The sequence below is a fragment of the Alternaria atra genome (genome assembly GCF_907166805.1).
Source record: "Alternaria atra isolate CS162 genome assembly, contig: 34, whole genome shotgun sequence".
In the NCBI taxonomy this organism is placed as follows: Eukaryota; Fungi; Ascomycota; class Dothideomycetes; order Pleosporales; family Pleosporaceae; genus Alternaria; species Alternaria atra.
Window position 1 is genome coordinate 173,608 of NW_025091333.1, and position 19,134 is coordinate 192,741.

The 19,134-nt window shown below is 52.9% G+C and overlaps 6 protein-coding genes across 6 annotated transcripts; 3 read left to right on the top strand and 3 right to left on the bottom strand.

Moving 5' to 3' along the window:
• Positions 1–101: 101 nt before the first annotated feature.
• ALTATR162_LOCUS10507 (uncharacterized protein) lies at positions 102–4,492 on the top strand (the record flags this gene model as incomplete). The annotated part of the gene is made up of 5 exons (XM_043318143.1): positions 102–721; positions 768–1,450; positions 1,507–2,758; positions 2,809–3,369; positions 3,418–4,492. The coding sequence occupies 5 exons, from the start codon at positions 102–104 to the stop codon at positions 4,490–4,492; spliced, it is 4,191 nt and encodes a 1,396-aa protein (XP_043174078.1).
• Positions 4,493–4,635: 143 nt separating this feature from the next.
• On the bottom strand, positions 4,636–5,739 carry ALTATR162_LOCUS10508 (uncharacterized protein; the record flags this gene model as incomplete). Its single annotated transcript, XM_043318144.1, has 1 exon — positions 4,636–5,739. The coding sequence occupies one exon, from the start codon at positions 5,737–5,739 to the stop codon at positions 4,636–4,638; it is 1,104 nt and encodes a 367-aa protein (XP_043174079.1).
• Positions 5,740–8,841: 3,102 nt separating this feature from the next.
• Positions 8,842–11,019, bottom strand: ALTATR162_LOCUS10509 (uncharacterized protein; the record flags this gene model as incomplete). Its single annotated transcript, XM_043318145.1, has 3 exons — positions 8,842–9,450; positions 9,502–10,085; positions 10,164–11,019. The coding sequence occupies 3 exons, from the start codon at positions 11,017–11,019 to the stop codon at positions 8,842–8,844; spliced, it is 2,049 nt and encodes a 682-aa protein (XP_043174080.1).
• A 3,052-nt stretch (positions 11,020–14,071) lies between these two features.
• Positions 14,072–15,117, bottom strand: ALTATR162_LOCUS10510 (uncharacterized protein; the record flags this gene model as incomplete). Its single annotated transcript, XM_043318146.1, has 4 exons — positions 14,072–14,219; positions 14,285–14,410; positions 14,457–14,966; positions 15,014–15,117. 4 exons carry the CDS (start codon positions 15,115–15,117, stop codon positions 14,072–14,074), a joined length of 888 nt encoding a protein of 295 aa, XP_043174081.1.
• A 447-nt stretch (positions 15,118–15,564) lies between these two features.
• On the top strand, positions 15,565–16,345 carry ALTATR162_LOCUS10511 (uncharacterized protein; the record flags this gene model as incomplete). Its single annotated transcript, XM_043318147.1, has 3 exons — positions 15,565–15,632; positions 15,685–15,975; positions 16,024–16,345. The coding sequence occupies 3 exons, from the start codon at positions 15,565–15,567 to the stop codon at positions 16,343–16,345; spliced, it is 681 nt and encodes a 226-aa protein (XP_043174082.1).
• Positions 16,346–17,156: 811 nt separating this feature from the next.
• On the top strand, positions 17,157–18,526 carry ALTATR162_LOCUS10512 (uncharacterized protein; the record flags this gene model as incomplete). The annotated part of the gene is made up of 2 exons (XM_043318148.1): positions 17,157–18,299; positions 18,350–18,526. 2 exons carry the CDS (start codon positions 17,157–17,159, stop codon positions 18,524–18,526), a joined length of 1,320 nt encoding a protein of 439 aa, XP_043174083.1.
• Positions 18,527–19,134: the final 608 nt, after the last annotated feature.

Here is a 19,134-nt window from a genome sequence, read left to right on the forward strand (position 1 = left end):
TTCCCCATTCCCGCTCGTGCGCACTCCTTATACGTCTACAATTCTCCCACCGCATGCGCGCATCTTTACTTCTCTAATCGACCCGCGACAACTCGCCCACCATGTTCTCTGGGTCCAACTCGTACTTAGGGGGTGGGAACAGTGCCCGACCAGGGCAGCCTCAGTATGGGCAGCAGCAACAGCAGCCCTTCCAGCAACCTGGGGGCTTTCAAGGTGGACTAGCACCCCAGCCGACGGGATTCGGAGGAGCTCCAATGCAACCACAGTTTACTGGCTTTCCGGGCCAGCCGCAGGGCTTTGGACAGCCGCCGCAACCTCAGCAACCGCAGTACACGGGCTTCCCAGGGCAGCAGAACCAGCAATTCCAGCAGCAGCAGGCTCCCCAGCAAATGCCCTTCCAAACTGGCGCGCCGCCGCAACAGCAGCAGCAGCAGCAGCAACCGCCTGCTCAGCCCCAACGGCCGCAGCCTACAGGCATGACATCGGCGCAGATGGCTGATTCATTCCGGGGCAGCTCTGCGTCTTCAGTACCACCACCTGTCCCTGCCAAGACGACCAAGATTCCGAACATACGGCTATCCTTTATCACGGCGCAAGACCAGGCCAAGTTTGAGCAGCTGTTCAAGTCGGCTGTTGGGGATGCCCAGGCTTTGTCTGGAGACCAGGCGCGGGACCTCTTGATGCGCTCTAAGCTATCTGGCGATGCGCTTTCTCACATCTGGTACGTTCAACAAATCTCACGCATAGTCCAATGCTAACAGGCGTAGGACCTTGTCAGATACAACCAAGTCCGGTCAGCTCCTGTTTCCTGAATTCGCGCTCGCCATGTATCTTTGCAACCTCAAGTTGACCGGAAAGGACCTGCCCAACTCTCTCCCCGAACGAGTCAAGAACGAGGTCTCTAGCATGGTGGATATCATATCGTTTGGGGTCAGCGACGATTCGTCAAATCGCCCAACACCAGCAAGCAACGCCCCGAAGTTCAACGAGCCTCCTACAATCCAGCAGCCGCAGCCGCAGCCCTCGAACAGCCAATTGTTGAACACTTTAGTCACGCAGCCAACTGGATATGGACAACAGCCAATGGGCATGCAGCCGCAGCCTACAAGTTTCGGACAGCAACCCACTGGTATGCAGCCACAGCCCACTGGCTTTGGGCAGGCTCCTGGTGGTTATAACGGACCACGTCCACCAATGCCTCCTATGCCCACTGGATTCGGATCAAACCTGGCACCTAACCAGACCGGAATGGCTCCTCTCAATGCTCAGCCAACAGGGATGCCCGGTCAGTGGGGCCTAGCTAACACTCCTGCCACTGGATTGCCAAACATCGAAGCTTTGGCGCAGCGGATGATGCCTCAGACTGGCCGGGAGGGTGGCAACCACACGACTGCTGGCTTGACGGGTAACGCCACGATTCCCTGGGCCATTACAAAGGAGAGAAGAAGCTGTACGATGATACTTTCCGAGCCTGGGATGGTATGACCAAAGGTTACATCAGTGGAGCACAAGCTCTTGAGATCTTTGAACAGAGTGGACTGCCCAAGCCAGATTTGGAGCGCATTTGGACACTCGCCGACTCTGCTGACAGAGGTCGTCTTGATCTAGACCAGTTCGCGGTTGCCATGCATCTGATCTACCGTAAGCTCAACGGCTATCCCATCCCCGCTCGCCTCCCCCCTGAGTTGGTACCACCATCTACGCGCAACATCAACGATTCTATTGGTGCAATGAAGAACTTGCTCCGTGGAGATGCCGAGGATAGAAAGAACTCTGGTGCTTTTCTTCAGCCTCAGCGCACTGGTGTCAGCTACCTGAAGTCTCACTCGTTCCGTGCTGGTAGCCCGCAAGCCGGTGGCCGAAAGGATGCTACAGTTTTCCGTAACAATGACGATAACGTAGGCTACAAGTCAAGTGCCAGACACCGTCTTGGTGGCGGTGGCCGTTCGCCTTCACCAGCGCAGCCGGCTTCTCCTTCTTCTGAGCGATCCGACGAAATGTCCCTTGACCAGCTCAGGAAGTCCGTCAAAGAGAAGCAGATCCTGTTGGATGCTATGGACACACAAGACGAGAACGCAGCTGACGAAGACGATGCGCTGGATCGCCGAGACCGCCGAGAAGCTGAGGATCTCTACCGCCGCATCCGCAGGGTACAAGAAGATATTGATGCCCATCCTAAAGCTTCACTTAGATCGTCTGACTCGGACGCCGAACGTCGTGCTCTGAAGCGCCAACTCCAGACCTTGACTGATCGCTTACCTGAACTCGCATCCAATGTACGCAGGACAGAGCGTGAGATAGCAGATGCCCAACTTGAGCTCTTCAGGCTTAAGGATGCCAAGGCGCATCCCGGATCTGCATCTACTATTGTGGGTACTGGACCTGGCGGTGCGGTGACTGAATCAGATCGCTTGAAAGCCCGCGCCAAGGCTATGATGCAAGCACGCTCTGCTGCATTGACCGGAAGACCTGCTCCTGCTAGCGATGACACTGGCGCTGCAACTGAGCGCTTGGAGAAGGAAAACTCGCGCATCCGAGCAGAGAGGGAGAACAATGAGCGCATGATCCGCGATGTTGAAGATAGCGTAAATGAATACACTAGGGGTCTAGAGTCGAGCTTGAAAGAAGGAGGGCATGACAACACAAGTGAGCATGAACGACGCCGATGGGAGGAGGCTTTGGGTGTAGAAGATGATGTCAAGGACTTCATCTTTGACCTGCAGCGCAGCAGCCGGGCTTCGCGCATCCGCAAAGACGAGTAAGTGCTATCTGATAGATCTCAATAACCATCTTGCTGACCCCACACAGTAAGTCCCGCGATAATTACAGGGCTCGCTCAGAGGAGAGGCGACCAGCGACATCTCGCTACGAGAGCCCTGCTGCTCGTGTTGACCCTCCTCCTCGTGCATCAACAACTACACCCGGTGGTGGCTCGCATTCGGTATACAAGACTCCAGAGGAACGTGCGGCCTTCATCAAGCAACAGGCTGAGCAACGCATGGCCGAGCGTTTGGCTGCCCTAGGTATCAAAGCTCCGGTGAAGGCTGGTGAGACACCTCAACAGCGTGCCGAACGTGAGAAGAGAGAGCGTGAAGAGAAGCTGCGTCAGGCTGAAGAGGAGGATGCACGTCGCGAGGAAGAGCGTCAAAGACGTCTCAACGACGAGTCCGCCTCACCACCTGCTCCAACCAAGAGCAGTGGCAAGAAGCCAGCACCGCCGCCACCAGCTTCGCGCAAGAACAAGGCCGAGGTTGCACAGCATGATGTCCAACAAGCGGAAGCAGAGTCGAAGAGGGCAGACAATGACATGGCTGAGAAGGCCCTCCGCGAGCAGCAGGAAGCTCAAGAAGCTGAGACAAGGCGCATGGAGTATGTATCCATTGACCCATCTTCTACATCTGTACTAATGAACACTAGGGAGGAGGAGCGCAGACAAGAGGATGAACTGGCCAGGGAGCGCGAATCTGCTCAGGCTAGGCTTCGTGCTCTAGAAGAGCAAGTTCAACAAGGCAAACTCAAGAAGGCTGAAGAGAAGAAGCGTAGGGAAGCTGCTTCTAAGGACTCTAAGGAGAAGGAGTCCCGATTGGCCGCCCAGCGTGCTGAGATCGAAGCTGCTCGTGAGCGCGAACGTCAGCTACAGATGCAGCTTGAGGCGCTCGACGATGACGAATCCTCGGACGACGATGGCCCACAAAACATCACGCCTCAGGACACCACACCTACCGCCAGTCAAGAGTTACCACGTGATACAGCACCTCCGCAAGCACCATCAATTCCCCAGATCTCGCACAACACACCACCATCGTCCATCGCCAGCCCGCCTGCGTCCTCGGTGACTAGTCCTCACCCTGGATTGGGCGATACTGAGACCAAGAACCCATTCTTGAAGAAGATGGCCATGTCCAACCAGGAGAACAACACTGTCTCGACACCTCCGCCCCCGCCGAGCAACACGAGCGAGGTGTCTACAAACCCTTTCCACCGTCTTACTCAGGAGCAAGCTAACAAGGCTGCTGCGCCTACGTTCAACGAGCCCGCTGCACCCTCAGCGCGCAGACTAAGACAGGACGATGATGACTGGTCCGTTGTCGACTCAGATGACGACTCATCCGACGACGATGAAGCGCCCACCCAAGGCGGAGCCAAGCAGCTGGCATCCATGTTGTTCGGTACCATGGCGCCACCACGCCCACTCTCTTCAATGGACAACAAGAGCCCACGTGCTGAGAGCCCAGCTGTGACGTCGCCTCCTACAGGCATCCCACCACCTCCACCAATGCCAACAGGTGGTGCGCCTCCGCCACCACCAGGCCCGCCGCCGCCACCGGGTGGTGCTGCACCTCCCCCACCCCCAATGCCTAGCATGAAGCCTCCAGGTGGAGTGCCGAACCGTGGAGCGTTGCTCGGCGAGATCACTGCCGGTAAGGGTTTGAGGAAGGTAGAGACTAAGGACAGGAGCACGGCTTCCACTGCTGGACGGGTTTTGGGTTAATATGTATATTCGTAGACTTGTAGTATAATCGCGTTTGTGTATAATTTGAACTCAGATTTGGTTTTACATTGCTAGTACACAGCATGGTGCTTTGAACCATCGTGCTCTCGTGCATTTCTTTTGCTCAGTGAATATGTATCTCCTTACAATCCTGCTCCAATTTTTTTCTCCATCTCAATCTGCTCCTGGTCCATGATAATAACACCCTTTCCCTTTATCTTTCCGCCATGCGCCAATCCAACCAGCTTCTCAATCTCACCTAGCCCCTGGAACGCATTCGTTTGCACAATAATGTCATGCTCTGCAACTAGTTCCAACATATCGCGCGCCTCATCCACAGTAGAGATAACGGACCCCCTCACCCTAATATCACGAAATATAAGTTCTTGATATGGAATGACTACATTATCTGGTTGCGCGATCTGAACCATAGTGCCATGCATCTTGGTGATTGCGCAAGCCGTAGCCGCTGCCGTCGATGCGTCACTAACATTCAGAGTAGCCATTACGCCCTCGTTGTTCGTGCAAGCATGTACAGCTTTAACGATGTCTTTGTGACTGGTCCTGGCATCGATAGTAACATCTGCACCGCACTGCCGTGTCAGTTCCAAACCCTCGTCCCGCGCATCAATACCAATAACTTTCAAACCCTTTGCTTTTGCAAACTGTACTCCGAGATGACCAAGACCACCTCCGCTGCCTACAATGGCTATCCATTCCCCCTTTTGCACGGCAGACAAAACAACGCCACGGTAGATAGTGATGCCCGCACAAGCGAGCGGAGCAGCAGTCTCGAAAGACACAGTATCGGGTAACTTTGCTGCTTGCTCGGCGTCGATTTTGGCGTACTGAGCGAAGAAGCCGTTGTTTGTCACGCCCAGGAAGCCACCGGTCTTCTGGCAGTATTGTGGACAAGCTGAGGGGCCTTGACATTCAGCGCAGGTCCCGCACGCATGGTATAGTAGCCCTGCCATGACTCTGTCGCCTATTTCGAAGTCGATTACGGAAGAACCTTTGGCTACGACAGTACCGGCGCCTTCGTGGGAGGCTGTGCAGGGGAGCGGTGTGCCCATTTTCCCAGAAGAGACCATCGAGTCTGTATAGCAGAGTGATGCGACAGCGACTTTGATTAGGAGATCCTTCGGTGCGAGATCTGATGGGAGGGGAATTTGGTGGACTTTATAAGGTGAGTTGAATGCGACGACTTGCGCTGCCCACATCTTGGTTGGTAGGTCGGAGATGGACATGGTGGATGCTCTTGTCTTGACAGTGAAATGATCTGTGTGTTTTCCTGTTTCGAGGGTTTCGAGGTCTACGTAGATGGTGGTGGTTGGTCTTGTGGGGATTGGGATATACAATCATAGTCTGTCTAAGAAACACAGATGTAGCATGTGGTGTACGATCGGAAGGCCAAGATGTGACGTTGCTGAGGGGTAAGTGGTGATAGCGTATACTCTCCTAAACCCGGCGTAATTCCATCCAGCAAGGGCCATATACTACCTGGCCAGAATGACAACACCAGAAGTCATAAGAGTCCACCGGCTCCAATTTGCCATAATCGACAGCTAACAAGGCAACCGAGAAGTGAGAGGTTCATCATGAGTCTTGTATAGGTGTGCTATGTTTGATGACAGTGTGCGACTAAGTTCCGCTCTTAGGTCGTTTCCAGTTGTAGTTGAAGAGACGTAACAAGACTAAAGGGGAAAGAAGGTAAGCGCGATAGTGTAGGCTATGTGGAGCGGGACTATGACGCGATAGCACGTGATGGTAGACATCCCACCTGAGCGGCTCGTTGCAGACATGTGTCAATGGCTTTGCGAGGAGTTTGACCAATACCTGCCTAGTAGGTACCGATCTCTCGGGCAGTCATCGCGTCCTGAACTAAGTGAAGGTCTGGGCGTAGCACAACGACAAACGTGAAGAGGAGCGATTTCGGAGTCGGGCTCGTGGACCAAGATGCTGCTAAATACTAGGGAACATAAATTGAAAGCAAGCTGAAGAGATTGGGTGGAGCATATAACTCTTCACCGAGCCACCGAGCCCACGGATTTTGGTACCGAGCCTGACGAAAGTTGGGTAGCGTTAATCGTGTCGCGGACATGCCTCCAAAGAGATGCCTTGATCTTCAGCAGGGCAAGAGAAACTTGTATTATACGTAAGTCCGAGCGATCATCACGCCACGTCTTATTGTCGCGACTGACTGCCAGAAACGAATGGAACTAGACAAGCCACCCCGGGATGGGAAATTGAAGCTGGTGGGAAATTGAAGCTGGTGGGAAATCTACAAGTATAGCGGTAAATGCCGTGGGCGAGTTCCAAGGTCGCCTACATATGCATAATCGGGTACAATAACCGCGGTAAAGGGAATGCGAAAACTAAGGAATTGAGTGGAAGAAGATCTACAAAACTTGCGCTCGGGAAAAGCCTTGATGAGTGACATGGGAGAAACGAATATGCAGATTCTGTTAAGGCAGCATCGGTATGAACATACCGAGAACACTCGTGGTAGCAACAACAACAAACAATGCTCACGAACCCCTGTTCCCCCCTTATCGCACCAGCGCCTTCAACAGCCCGGGTGGCAACGTTTTTTCTTCTTCGGCTCCCTGATTTGGAGCAGGTAGGCTATTCATGCATCGTACACACCGCTCAACGCCAAAAAAAAGGACACTGGAGCTTACCCATCTTACCATCGCGTTTAGCATCACACCATTACTCATTGCACACACACGTGTACTAGCGCGCAGCCCACTCCCTTCTGCGGGCCCCTTCCTTCCCCACTTGAGAGAAAATAGCAGATGCAACGAGAACCGCCACTGCGGCAATTTGCAGTAAGGTTGGGATGGGTAAACGCACAGTCCCTCATGGGCAAATTTTGAGAAAGGCATGCCAGCGGATGACGCGGATCGTTCGTTGTCGCCATGCATGCATACTGGATCTAGATTGCAATTTGCGATGTTGCTTGACTGCAGGTGGTCTGCTGTGTAACTTGGAGCTGTGTGGACTAGGGGTCTGGAATTGGCAGGTGGGAAACAGCAACAACACTGTATGGTCTGTATATTGGGCACATGCCATCTGTCTATTGGAACTGTACTTTGTTGCTTTCTCATACTCCCTTCCTCTTGCTGTCACCCACATACAACGGCGTTGCAGCCGTGCTCTGCATGTACCTAGGGAAGGTGTGTGTGGGTGTGCGGGACTGGCTGGATCTACTATAGCGTTCTTAGAAGCGTTGGGTTGCAAAGTGAGGCTTTTTAGAACTTGTCCGGGTATGCATGATATTCGTAGATTTGCTTTAGGAGTAATCCTTGTCGGATGCATGCTTGCCGCGTGCACCGCGAAGTCCGATCATCCGAAGTAGATAAACCTCGGGGGTTGCTTCGCTGGGCACTCGAGCATGTGGAAGGACACGTAGAGGTGGCGTAAATTTTACGTTCTCTCATGACGATTCTGAAGAAGTTACGGCAGAGGCATTTAGCGCCGGTCGAATCGTCGGACCTTCCAAACTTGCTGCCTCATCATCTTGACTGTTTTGCATGTGCCGTACCGGTTATCCTCTATGGTCAAAGCACACTATTGCCTAATGGCCACAGTGGGCTGATAATAATACTGCTCCACGTTGTCTTCGCTTTGCATCTATTCATGGTCAATCATTGGTCGCGGCCAGTCCGTCCGAAAAGCAGTCGGTACTCCTACCCATAGGGACTAGACGCCTGTAAGGGCCAGAACGTGAGCGAGTTCAATGATCTCTGCGCGATCCAGCCAGCGCAGAAAGGGCCAATGAAGACTACATCAAGGATTCAACATGTAGAAAATACGGAAAAAGGAAAAGACCGTAGGAGCAAGGGTGCCGTTATAAATACAACAAATTGACGTGCACAAAATAGAAGCGCAGTCCCTGCTGGATGATGTAAGACAACACGTTACATTACAAACGAAAGCAATTAGAGTACAGAAACAGACAACTTCCATGATAGTACAGTGACGACGAAAGCAATACGGGAAGGAGAGAACACTCAATTGCCCATAACAACACAGGCACTAGCTTCATTCCTCACACGTTTCCTGATCTCATCTTGCTTGTTAAAGATCGTCTCGTCGTCAAGTCTTCGTCCTCTTTGATAAGGAAAACAAAAGCGAACGAATGCAAAGGAGCTTGTTCTAGCTCCCCACCGCCCGGCAGTGGAGAGCCCCAATTAGAAGCTCGTTCCAGTCCAAAAGAAAAGGCGTGTCATCTTTACCTGTCCAGCACTCGAGTCATGACATGCTAAGCGCAACTGTAATAAAGACTATGCAGTTGATTCACCAAGTACTATGCAACATGCCCAACTCAAGCAAAAAGCACGTACCTAGAATGTTCGCATCTGAGGCATCATGCCGGGGGCTACACCGGGCAGCATTATCGGTAAACCCGTAGCGGAAGGGCCCAAGCGATGGAACATTTGGACCAGGCGTTCTCCGACACTGGGTTCGAGCTCTGTACCATCTCTTGCGATCTTGACTTCGCGATTGGCATTCCATGGGTTGCGAAGGCCCCGGGTGCGGTAAAACGGTAGGCGGTTTGTAGAGACCCACTCAATCTTGAAGGGCTTACCCCAGCTCTGCGGCACGGCTGAAGCATCGCCTTCTACTTGTTGGGGCACCTCGTCTCTGTCGCCTTTATCGCCTTTATCGCCTTTATCCTCATCCTCCTCTTCGGCATCGGTATCGGGTAACTCTGCTTCCCAGAAGATCGTGCCGCGTGCCGAGTCGTCAATGATCCTTCCACGGGGCGCCCATTCTGTTGCTGGGGTAGCAATCGACTTTGGCACGTCCGTCGCATCTACGATCGTCTCGGGTTTGGGTACCGAGCCTGCGATACGAGAGCCATCCTCGAGGATTGGCGACGCCATACGGGCGTAGCCAAAGTATTCGCCCGACTTGTTCGCGGAGAAGATTAGATAAACATTCTCAGCAGACTATATCCTGTCAGTCAGCTCTCACGGGCATGAAAAGCATTGCGCACTTACCTGAAATGCTTTGTTGAGTACGTCTTCATTATGAGACTGTGTAGCCCAAATACCATTCCGAACACTGAGCTCCAGGTCCTGCAGCGTAAGGCTTTTCACGATGAAGTATTTAGTGACAGTATCGGCAGATGACCTATGATCCTCCGTACTCTTGTGCGATGGTGAACCGGCTGCGGCTTCTGCAAGACCATCAGTGACACTGTCTTGCATTGGTGTCGCGGGCCGAGAAGCGTTCTTTTGCTGGCCTATCATGGCTGATGGTGCCGTGGGGACGCCTAATGCTGGAGCAGAGCTGCGTCGAAGGCGACAGACTAAGCGCACACCGTTGAAGCGTGAGTCGTGGAACCTGTGCATTGCAGCTGTGCACGATGCTTCTGTACGGTAGTTCACGAACGCACAGTTGCTCTTGGATATCAAGAACAGACTTTCGATATCCTTGGTAGCGTCGCGAGAGAAGTGGTCCTTCAAGGCGACTATGGTGGTTCCAGGAGGGAGATTCCCAACCCAAAGTGCATGTCCAGATTGTTTAGGTTTGCGAGGCGGTCCGCGAGGTATGGAGCTCACTGGTCCAGAGCGAGGCATAGCTAGAAACATATCAGCAACTGAAAATACGCTGTTGTAGTGCTACACGTGTGCAAAGGCGGCTCGTTGTTCGTACTTACCAGAAGATTGCGTGAACTGTGCGCTGTAGGGAGACATTGAGTCGCCCAAAAAGTTCCCCGTAGTCATACGGACACCCGAGAAGGCGTCACTAACGTGCGAATAATCCGCAGCTTGACCTTGCATGCCCGTATTCGTTGAGCTGGCTTTTCTCTCATACATTGCTTGGCTCTGAGTACTGAACCCAGGGTTGAACTGCCCCTGTGGTCCGTATGGCACCGGATAGTACATGTACTGCGACGCCTGCTGGTAATTCTGGTACGAAGGATGCATCGGTGCCGCCCCTGCTAGACGCGACTGAGTTGTCGCGAACGAGGGATAGGCGCTGTATTGTGAGCCTTGTTGAGGCATGAAGGGTTGTTGGGGAAGTCCTGTAGCAAATCCAGGTCCGTAGGCAGCAAGAGTGGACATGTTGCCAGAAGGCATCTGTAGGTTCTGTCCAAGCTGGTATGCCACAGCTGATGTGGATGCGCCAGACAAGGAGCGGGGTACCGTTTGCGAATTCATTGAAGCATTGTCGTTGGCATTATAACTGAGCAATGTGCCTGTCATGGCACCCATATTCAGTGGTGAAGTGCCGTGTTCCTGAGGCTGGTAGGATCCGTTCACGTGCGTGTGTGAACGAAATTCGGGTCGCGGTTGGCCCTGGGGTAGGCCACTGAGCTGGGAGTAGAACGGGTCGTTGCTGTCCGGAGATTTGAGGGAAGTTGAAACAGAACCGGAAGTATTTCCGTCACGCGCAAGACCGGTTGTCGCGTTGTCCATGGCCTGAGGCCGTGAACCAGGTGGTAGGTCGCCCATGTGTTGCTCGTAAACGACAGGAAGTGGTACCCACTGCTGTACCCAAACGAAAGCCATGTTAGTCCATGTTACAAGTGATACAACAGGGTCTAGAAAAACGAATGTGTGAAGGCCCGATTCAAACCAAACTTCCGAACATAGGAGAATACAACATACCTAATTCTATATCAACGTTTCCTGGAAGAGGTGTGGCAACCCGGAAGAGACGTTTACCGAGAGTGCGGTCGCTTCCTAAGAGAGATGACGAACAAAGTTTGCCAATGAATAAGGGAGGCTGTGAGGTGACCGAATGTAAAAAAAGATGCCGGCAGTAGGAGAAACCGTTTGAGGGAAGATGAACGACTTCGGTTGATGTACTACGTGGAGAAGGAGCTCGCTTAAGGCAGAACGAAGATGATGGTCAGAATTACACGACCACTCAGACGGCAGAAGTGATGGCTCAAAGCCTTATGAGGTTGGAGACGGCGCAACGGCAGGGACCGCAATGGGCAAGCGTACGTGCGGCAGATATTGGGTGCTAGGGTCCCGAGGATGAGCTCATTGATTGGCCTGGTAGTAACGGGAAGGCCGCACGAGGGTTCTCGCGAGTTTTCTGCCTTAATCGCCGCTGGTTTGACTGCAGCTTGATTGGTTGTAGGAAGGCTGGCCCGTGGCTGACAGGATTAATGTGGAGTGACGGGGTCTGAACCGATGCTCTGGAGGCGAAATGATCACCAAAAGCCCAGCGAGAAGAAGATAATTGGGTGCCTGAGTCAAGGAGCTGTAGAAAACAAGTGTTGCGAACGTGGTATATCATCGGACGTGGCGAGTGATACCGTTTCTAGAATGCCATGGGCCGACAGCGCTGATCATAGACTATCTTACGAAAGCTTAGCGGGCCCTTCCTAGCAATCTCCGGCGGGCGGAAATTTAGGGTTTGTTCTGTATACCGAAAAGCAGTTGGCGCGGGAATGCTCGCGTCAATCTGTCGAATCGAAACCTGCCTAGAAAGTAGAAGAAAGCATTTTATTACAAAAGCGCTTCAACACCATGATACCAGGGTGTCTGCTAGCACCGGCTTGTACTCTAACAATTCCGCCTAGGTCAAGATCATGAAGGAATTTGACGCCGTCCCTAAGAACGGGCCCGACATGCATGCAAGGCAGGCCGACCAATTGAGGGAGCTACAACGACGGTGGACCAGACGCGACATGCACGAACTGAGCCGCCCAGAAGACTCCGGCCGTCTAGGAAAAAGGGAGGAGCCAGGGACGCCGCGTGGACAGCATTAGGGCGTCACGATAATGACAAGGCATGGAGCAAGCGTTAGGAGCGGACAAGGGACCCGGTAAAAGCATCTTGGGGCATTGCTGAGTGGCTTCGTAGTAGGCTGTCTCGGCGGTGGTACTCCCCTGATGACCCTGCGGCGGGAGTGCGTCAAAACGAGGGTGGAAGAAGGATAGAGCAGGCAGGTATGGCTCTGGGCCTATACAGGTTTAGCGCCATAGCGCCACGGCGAGACTGCAGTGGGCCGTCAGATGTCAGCGCTCGCTTCCATGAATGCGAACACATCAGTGCAAACCTACGCTTGACGAGTTTGCAATGGACTCGGCACGCTCTCGGCAGACGGCTGGACAGAATAGCCCGAAACCGTTTCCTCAGACATGAGAACTGGTTCTGGCTGCCAACGAAAAAGGGTATTCGCCACACTCGGCGTGACCGCACAATGACAGAGATCTGCGCGCCACAGCACAGCCACCCCACTTGATCCCGCGTGGTCATGATCGACACCCGGGCGAGCAACGAACGAAACGTCTGTCCCGTCTGCCAGGGTGCAAGAATGACGATAGTGTTATAAGAATAGATCTGCAGATCATGAGCTTATTCAGGGTCGATTCAATTGACGTCGGACGATTTGAGGATTGGTGGTAATCGCACCGCTGGGCAGCAACAAGTGCCGCCACGAGACAGAACTTCGGCCTACTGCGAGATTGCGATGCTAAGATTTCCATGTTCCGTTAACTCGACTCACGCAATTCCGGTCACTAGTAGTATGGGAAATGTCAAGCTTTGACACCCACATTACCGTGGTGGCGGTGCTAGCATCCATTACAGGGTTCGACACAAACCCTTCGCCGAATCAGCGTCCGGCCGCGAACGCGAGCGTTGGCACTACTGTAGAGCCTCTTCGTAGTCAGAGGCCGGGCTGGAACCCTGCGGGGGTGCTCCAAGTGCGCGGTGCATAGCAATCGTTTCGTGAATTCAACTCCGGTATAGCCGATACGCCCGGATAGCGTTCCCCTGGCTATCCGTACACATTTGCGTCTCGTACGATGCAGATACAGCAGTGAAGCGACTGTGGCTGTAAAGGATGATCTTTCGATAAAGTGTCCCCGTCTTGAGAAATCTCGCACCCATGAGCCGACTGGAGCACGTAACTCACCCCTGGCGATCCGTCACCACCCCACATCTCCGGCTTTGCACGTGGTCGGTAAACTTGGACCCTTGCGAAGCAAAATCTGAACACTACGTCGTATTATATGGTTGTTTTGGCATAAGTAGCTAACAGAGGCGGTAAACACAAATTACGGCTAGCCTACGGAGAAGTACTCGTTACTAGTCGGCTATACATATTATCGCGATCTGTGTATTCGCGAGTGCTGCACGACGTAACCCGGTTACATACTATGTCGTGGCATTTTGCCACCCAAAGTCCATATTCGTGACAAGTATTGGGGCGTCGGTACATGACGCCGCATACATGTTCAGCCACAGGGGATATGCGCATGTCCGTTTCAGAATGCCCGTTTCAGAATGCCGGGGACTTGAAAGTACACATCGGCTGCTCCGGGATGCTCACAGCGTGTAGACGCGCTGCCCGCACAGTCGACATAAACCTTACGAATCCTATACGCGACTTACAACATAAGCCTAGTAGTGTATAGACCCACGGACCCGTTCGGAAATCCTGCTAGTAGAAATGACCCAGTGACATACCATACGCTCGCTTCGGCTTTTTTCCCGTTCCTGCGCTTCCTCTGTGGTTCGCACTACTCAAGTGAAGCAGTAGCGCGGGACTCAGCAAATTTGTCAACTGCCGTCAATGGCTAATTCGTGTCCAATGTAAGCTTCAACGAGCTACAAATTCGCTCAAGAACTCCTCGATATATTGAAAGTAGCGCGGCTCTGCGACGGTGTCGTTGTGGCTTCCGTTCGGCAGTTCCTTCCAGACTTTTGGCGCTTTGCAGACTTGGAACAATTTGGTCATATGGGAGGGTCTGTGAAGCAATCAGCAAAAGAGAACCCACTGGCGAACCGCTTAATGCTCAGGGCATGCGCTTACGGAATGATTTCGTCCTTGAGACCGCTGAGGAACAAGATAGGTATCTTGCTGATCTTAGGGAGTGTCTCTTCAGTAGGCCAGATCTGATGGCAGAGCGGAGTCAAGAAACGGGCAGGAGGGAATGCACTACTTCAGGTTAGTGATGACCTGCAAGTTTGACGGGATTACCCACGTTGGTATGAGTTTTTTAATCGAGGTGAACGTGTTCTCCAAGATGATACCGGAAATGTCGCCCTCTCTCTGATTACGAGCAGCTAATCCAACGGCAACTGCACCACCAATACTCTGACCGTATACTACGATCTTGGTGTCTCGAAGTTCGTGCCTCTGACGGATATAATCCAAGCCAGTCTGCGCATCGATCATGAGCCCCTTTTCATTGGGATTGCCGGAAGACAAGCCATAGCCTCGGTATTGCAACATCAGCACATTACATCGTAGTTCGCTTTCGAGGATCTTTGCGATGGGAAGCCTGTAGCCGATATTGCCAGCGTTGCCATGAAACATGAGAACCGTTACGTTACGCGCATGTTGCTTGTTGGCTCGAATGAAGAATGCGCTTAGGGATTCGCCGTCTGGTGTGGGGATGAACAATTCCTCATAATCGGTAATGGCGAATTGTGAGGGCCTGGGTACGTTCGTTCGAGCATCGGGAGGGAAACTTCGTGGGTATATGATCTCACTGCCACTGTTTAGCCAAATGCAATAGGGGTACAAGAGACAGCGTACTTTTGCTTGAAGTAAAGGAGACCACTGAGCAGAGCGGCGACACCAGAGGATGCTAGGATGGGTACGCGCAGGTAGGACATGAACGTGTCCATTGCCGAAGCCATGCTCCCTGGTCGGACTTCGGGACCTGTGGGGCGCAGGATAGATCGGGGCTCAGGTGCCGAGCGACTTCGAGGAAATAGCAGCCTAGGTGAGGGGGATGGAGAAGAAACAGAAGACTCGACCATTCGGAGAGCCAGGCAGTAAAATGTAGTATGAGGTTACAGTGCGCAACCGCATGTGAGTGAGGCCTGGAGGTGTCGCATGTTACAGCTGGCTGCTCAGACCAATAGTGCAATGCCAAGGAAAATCAGCCGCGTACAGTCGAGCTGCCTGCACCACCGCCTATAGCAACAACTCACCCCACAGCTCCTGTTGCCCGCCCCATACGCTTCTCGAACACCCGAACTCGTCCAACAACCTCTCGTTATAGTCTACCAGCTCACATTGCAATGATGATGTCCACAGGCATGTTGGGAGAAGGTACATTTGCCGCTATAAACAAGTCCACTATGGGAAGCTCACATTGCGCAGATGGCATCCATGTCGACATGAACCACCTCAAGAAGGGCGAGGTCAAGTAAGCTGTCCGTACATGGAGAGCGCTGTGGGAATGCTAACAACCAACCTAGCCTTGGAACATCCATCATGGCCATCAACTTCAAAGACGGCGTCATATTAGCTGCCGACAGTAGGACAACGACCGGAGCATACATCGCGAACCGAGTCACCGACAAGCTCACACAAGTCCACGACACTATCTGGTGTTGCAGATCCGGATCAGCAGCAGACACACAGGCTGTAGCAGACATCGTTCAATACCACCTGGGCATGTACGGTACTACAAATGATGAGCCACCGACTACACAGACAGCGGCAGCCATCTTCCAAGAACTCTGCTACTCCAACAAGGACCAACTCTCGTGAGTAGTACATGGCCATGCGAATACCAGTCACTGACACATCTGCAGGGCTGGACTCATTATTGCCGGATGGGACCACCGACACGGCGGCCAAGTATACTCGATTCCCCTCGGAGGCTCCCTGCACAAGCAATCATACGCAATTGGTGGCTCGGGTTCAACGTACATCTACGGATACTGCGACGCAAACTGGAAGGAGAACATGAGCGAGGAGGAAGGCATCAAGTTCGTCAAGGGCGCACTCTCGGAAGCGATCAAATGGGACGGCAGCTCGGGTGGTGTGATTCGCATGGTAGTGCTCACAGGCAAGGGCGCGCAGAGGCATCTATACCTGCCAGACCAGAACTACGAGGGGCCAGGCAAACAGTAGAACTGGTCGTCATGACGGTGGTGGATACATAGGAACACCATGTATGATATAGCACGACATGATGATAATACCTGAATGAGCTACATGAGACAAAAGGAAACCATGGCTACCATGGTCGACCTGAACTGGGGCAATGAGCGTGGCGCAGCCACTGGCCAATCAACAGTCAGCATTAGCCCATTCGTCGTCGGCCTTTTTTTGCTCTTTGCTCAGCTCCATGCATTCTCTCACGTTGGGGGACGATGCAAATTCAGAAGATTAATCATCTCTCTAGTTTTGCAAAATGCGGTCGTGGGCGTGCAGTGCCGAAAAGAGAGAGTGTAGCTGCACAGTGTCGTCACATGCGTTTTGAACGGTGCAGGTGAAGTGCGGCCAGGGTCTCGTTGAATCTCGCCAGTCGTTGGTCTGTGACGTTCTGTTTCCCACGCCTTCGTCGAACAACACCTCATCACTTCACCACGCTGGGACCCCATCCGGCGCGCATTCTCACTTTTACCTTGACACGACGCGTGCCGTCCAATTTACTTTGGGTACGGCAGAGTAGAGCAGGCTCGCACGCGATATCTGCGCCCCTTTAAGCTGCGTCCAACTTCGGGCTCTTTACGATAAGGCTCAACAACAACACCACCGACACCTCTCACCGACACACTCGGCCTCGCAACCACACTCCCTCCTGCACCCAAAACAACCGCTGTGTCGCGCCTTCCTCCAAGCCAAGACGTCTTGAACTCCGCGTCTCTGCGCAGTCTGGTTTCGCGGAATGACTTCGCTTCTGGTGAGCGACTTCGGTGGGAACCACTTTCACACCAACATGTTTGGCGGCGGCAGCACGCACCAGTCACAAGAGTCTCCTGCCGGACGTCACACTCCAGTACGACCGTCGCCTTCTTCGAGCACCCATGCGCCGCGCGTGGTAGCTTCGTCTGCTGATGTTCCCATGGCCGATTCGGCAGCCCCGCAGTCGAGCTCAACATCAGGACAGCGATCGCAGCAGCAAAACAGCTCAGAGCCCAACACCACCACACCCGCTGCCGAACAAGCAGTACCGACACCACCCAGTCCACACTTTCGACCCCACTCACAACAGCCGACGCCTTCGGGCACAGACCCCGCCTCAACAAACACTCGAACCGTTCCCTCGTCAGGCTCAGCACAGTCCTTGCGATCGCCGGAAGCATCTCCAACCCGTATCAAAGTCAAGAGTCTGTCACACATCCAAAGTTTTGCAATCGATGAGTCCAGTCCCTTCTCTCAGTCGCGCTCGCTCGCACGGCGGCAGCGACGAGACCCTGCAGAGGTTGGGCCTCAGTATGAGATCAGCGAGATGCCCGTTTCCGACATAATTGAAATGGTAGCTGGATTGTTGACCAAGATTACGACGACCAACGATCGCCAGCACGACCATCTACACCGCCAAATTCCACCATCTGAGGGCACATCAGGGTTGAGCCAACAGACCACCAGCGTTTTGGCCTTCCACGGAAAGAACGTCCCCAGCATCTCAATTCTCAGCTATCTCAGCAGAATCCACAAATACTGTCCTACCACTTACGAGGTCTTTCTGAGTCTACTCGTCTACTTCGACAGAATGACAGAGAGGGTAAATGCTGGCCCCATGTCTGGTCTTCGCAAGGCTAATCAACAGTCTGTGGAACATTCAAAGTCTACAATGTCAGCGAATCCGACCCCATCAGACAGCACACGACCTGCATCGGCTTCCGCTCAGGCGGCGACACCTCCTCCGTCAGGCTCCCTAGGCAAGCCATCGCAAACGCCGCGTGAAGGTCTTCAGCCGCCTTCACCACCTCAGCAAGATCTCGACATGGATGGATTAAACCTTTCACACTTCTTTGTTGTCGATAGTTTCAACATACACCGTCTCGTCATAGCCGGTGTTACATGTGCCAGCAAGTTCTTCTCCGACGTCTTCTATACAAACTCGAGATACGCAAAGGTTCGTCTTGATCGACACACAACGTCTAAACGTTTGCTAACAACACAAAGGTCGGCGGTCTACCGTTAGTCGAACTGAATCACTTGGAGTTGCAATTCCTGCTGTTGAACGACTTTCGCCTCGCTGTACCCCTGGAAGAGATGGAGGCGTATGGAACGATGTTGGTCGAGTTCTACGCACGTGAAGTTGCTGAACAGCACGAACGAGAAAACGGCGTGAAACAGTAACACTGCAGCCAGCTTGTACAAAGTACTTGTCACGGTTTGCTCAAATCAGAGAAGACAACATAACAGGAGAGGGCAGAGAAGGCATTGCGGGTCCGTACCGAACAACTAGGAGGTCCCTCCATGTCGAGTGAGAGAAGCCAGAGGATACCACTTTTGCGCGAACCATACCTAGTGTATGAACTACATATGCTACGGCATAATTTTTGAGATCCAGAGTCTTTGCATTCTGGAATAGTTTGAAAGGGAAACCGTCACCCCAAAACCCGGGCGATGACTTTGGTTAGCTTGGGTCAGCATGCGAGCGAGTGTTCTTCCTTAGGTGTGCGTAGATTTGGGATACCAATTGTTTGTCTTTATTTCAAGAGAGATTGATGACATTACGACAAAGTCTCGTTCATCTGAGCTTCGTTTACTCTGCCTTTGTATTCTTGTTTTGATACCTTTTCTGAACCATTAGGGTGGCGTTTATAGAGGTGCAATCCGAGCAAATTCGTTCTAATACTACCTATTGGTAACTTTATGAGCTTTACTCGCGTGGCTTTGCTTCTGAGCAAGGAACTGGTAACGCAAGGAGCACGATAATCACGACAAGCAAGTCTGCGAACCAT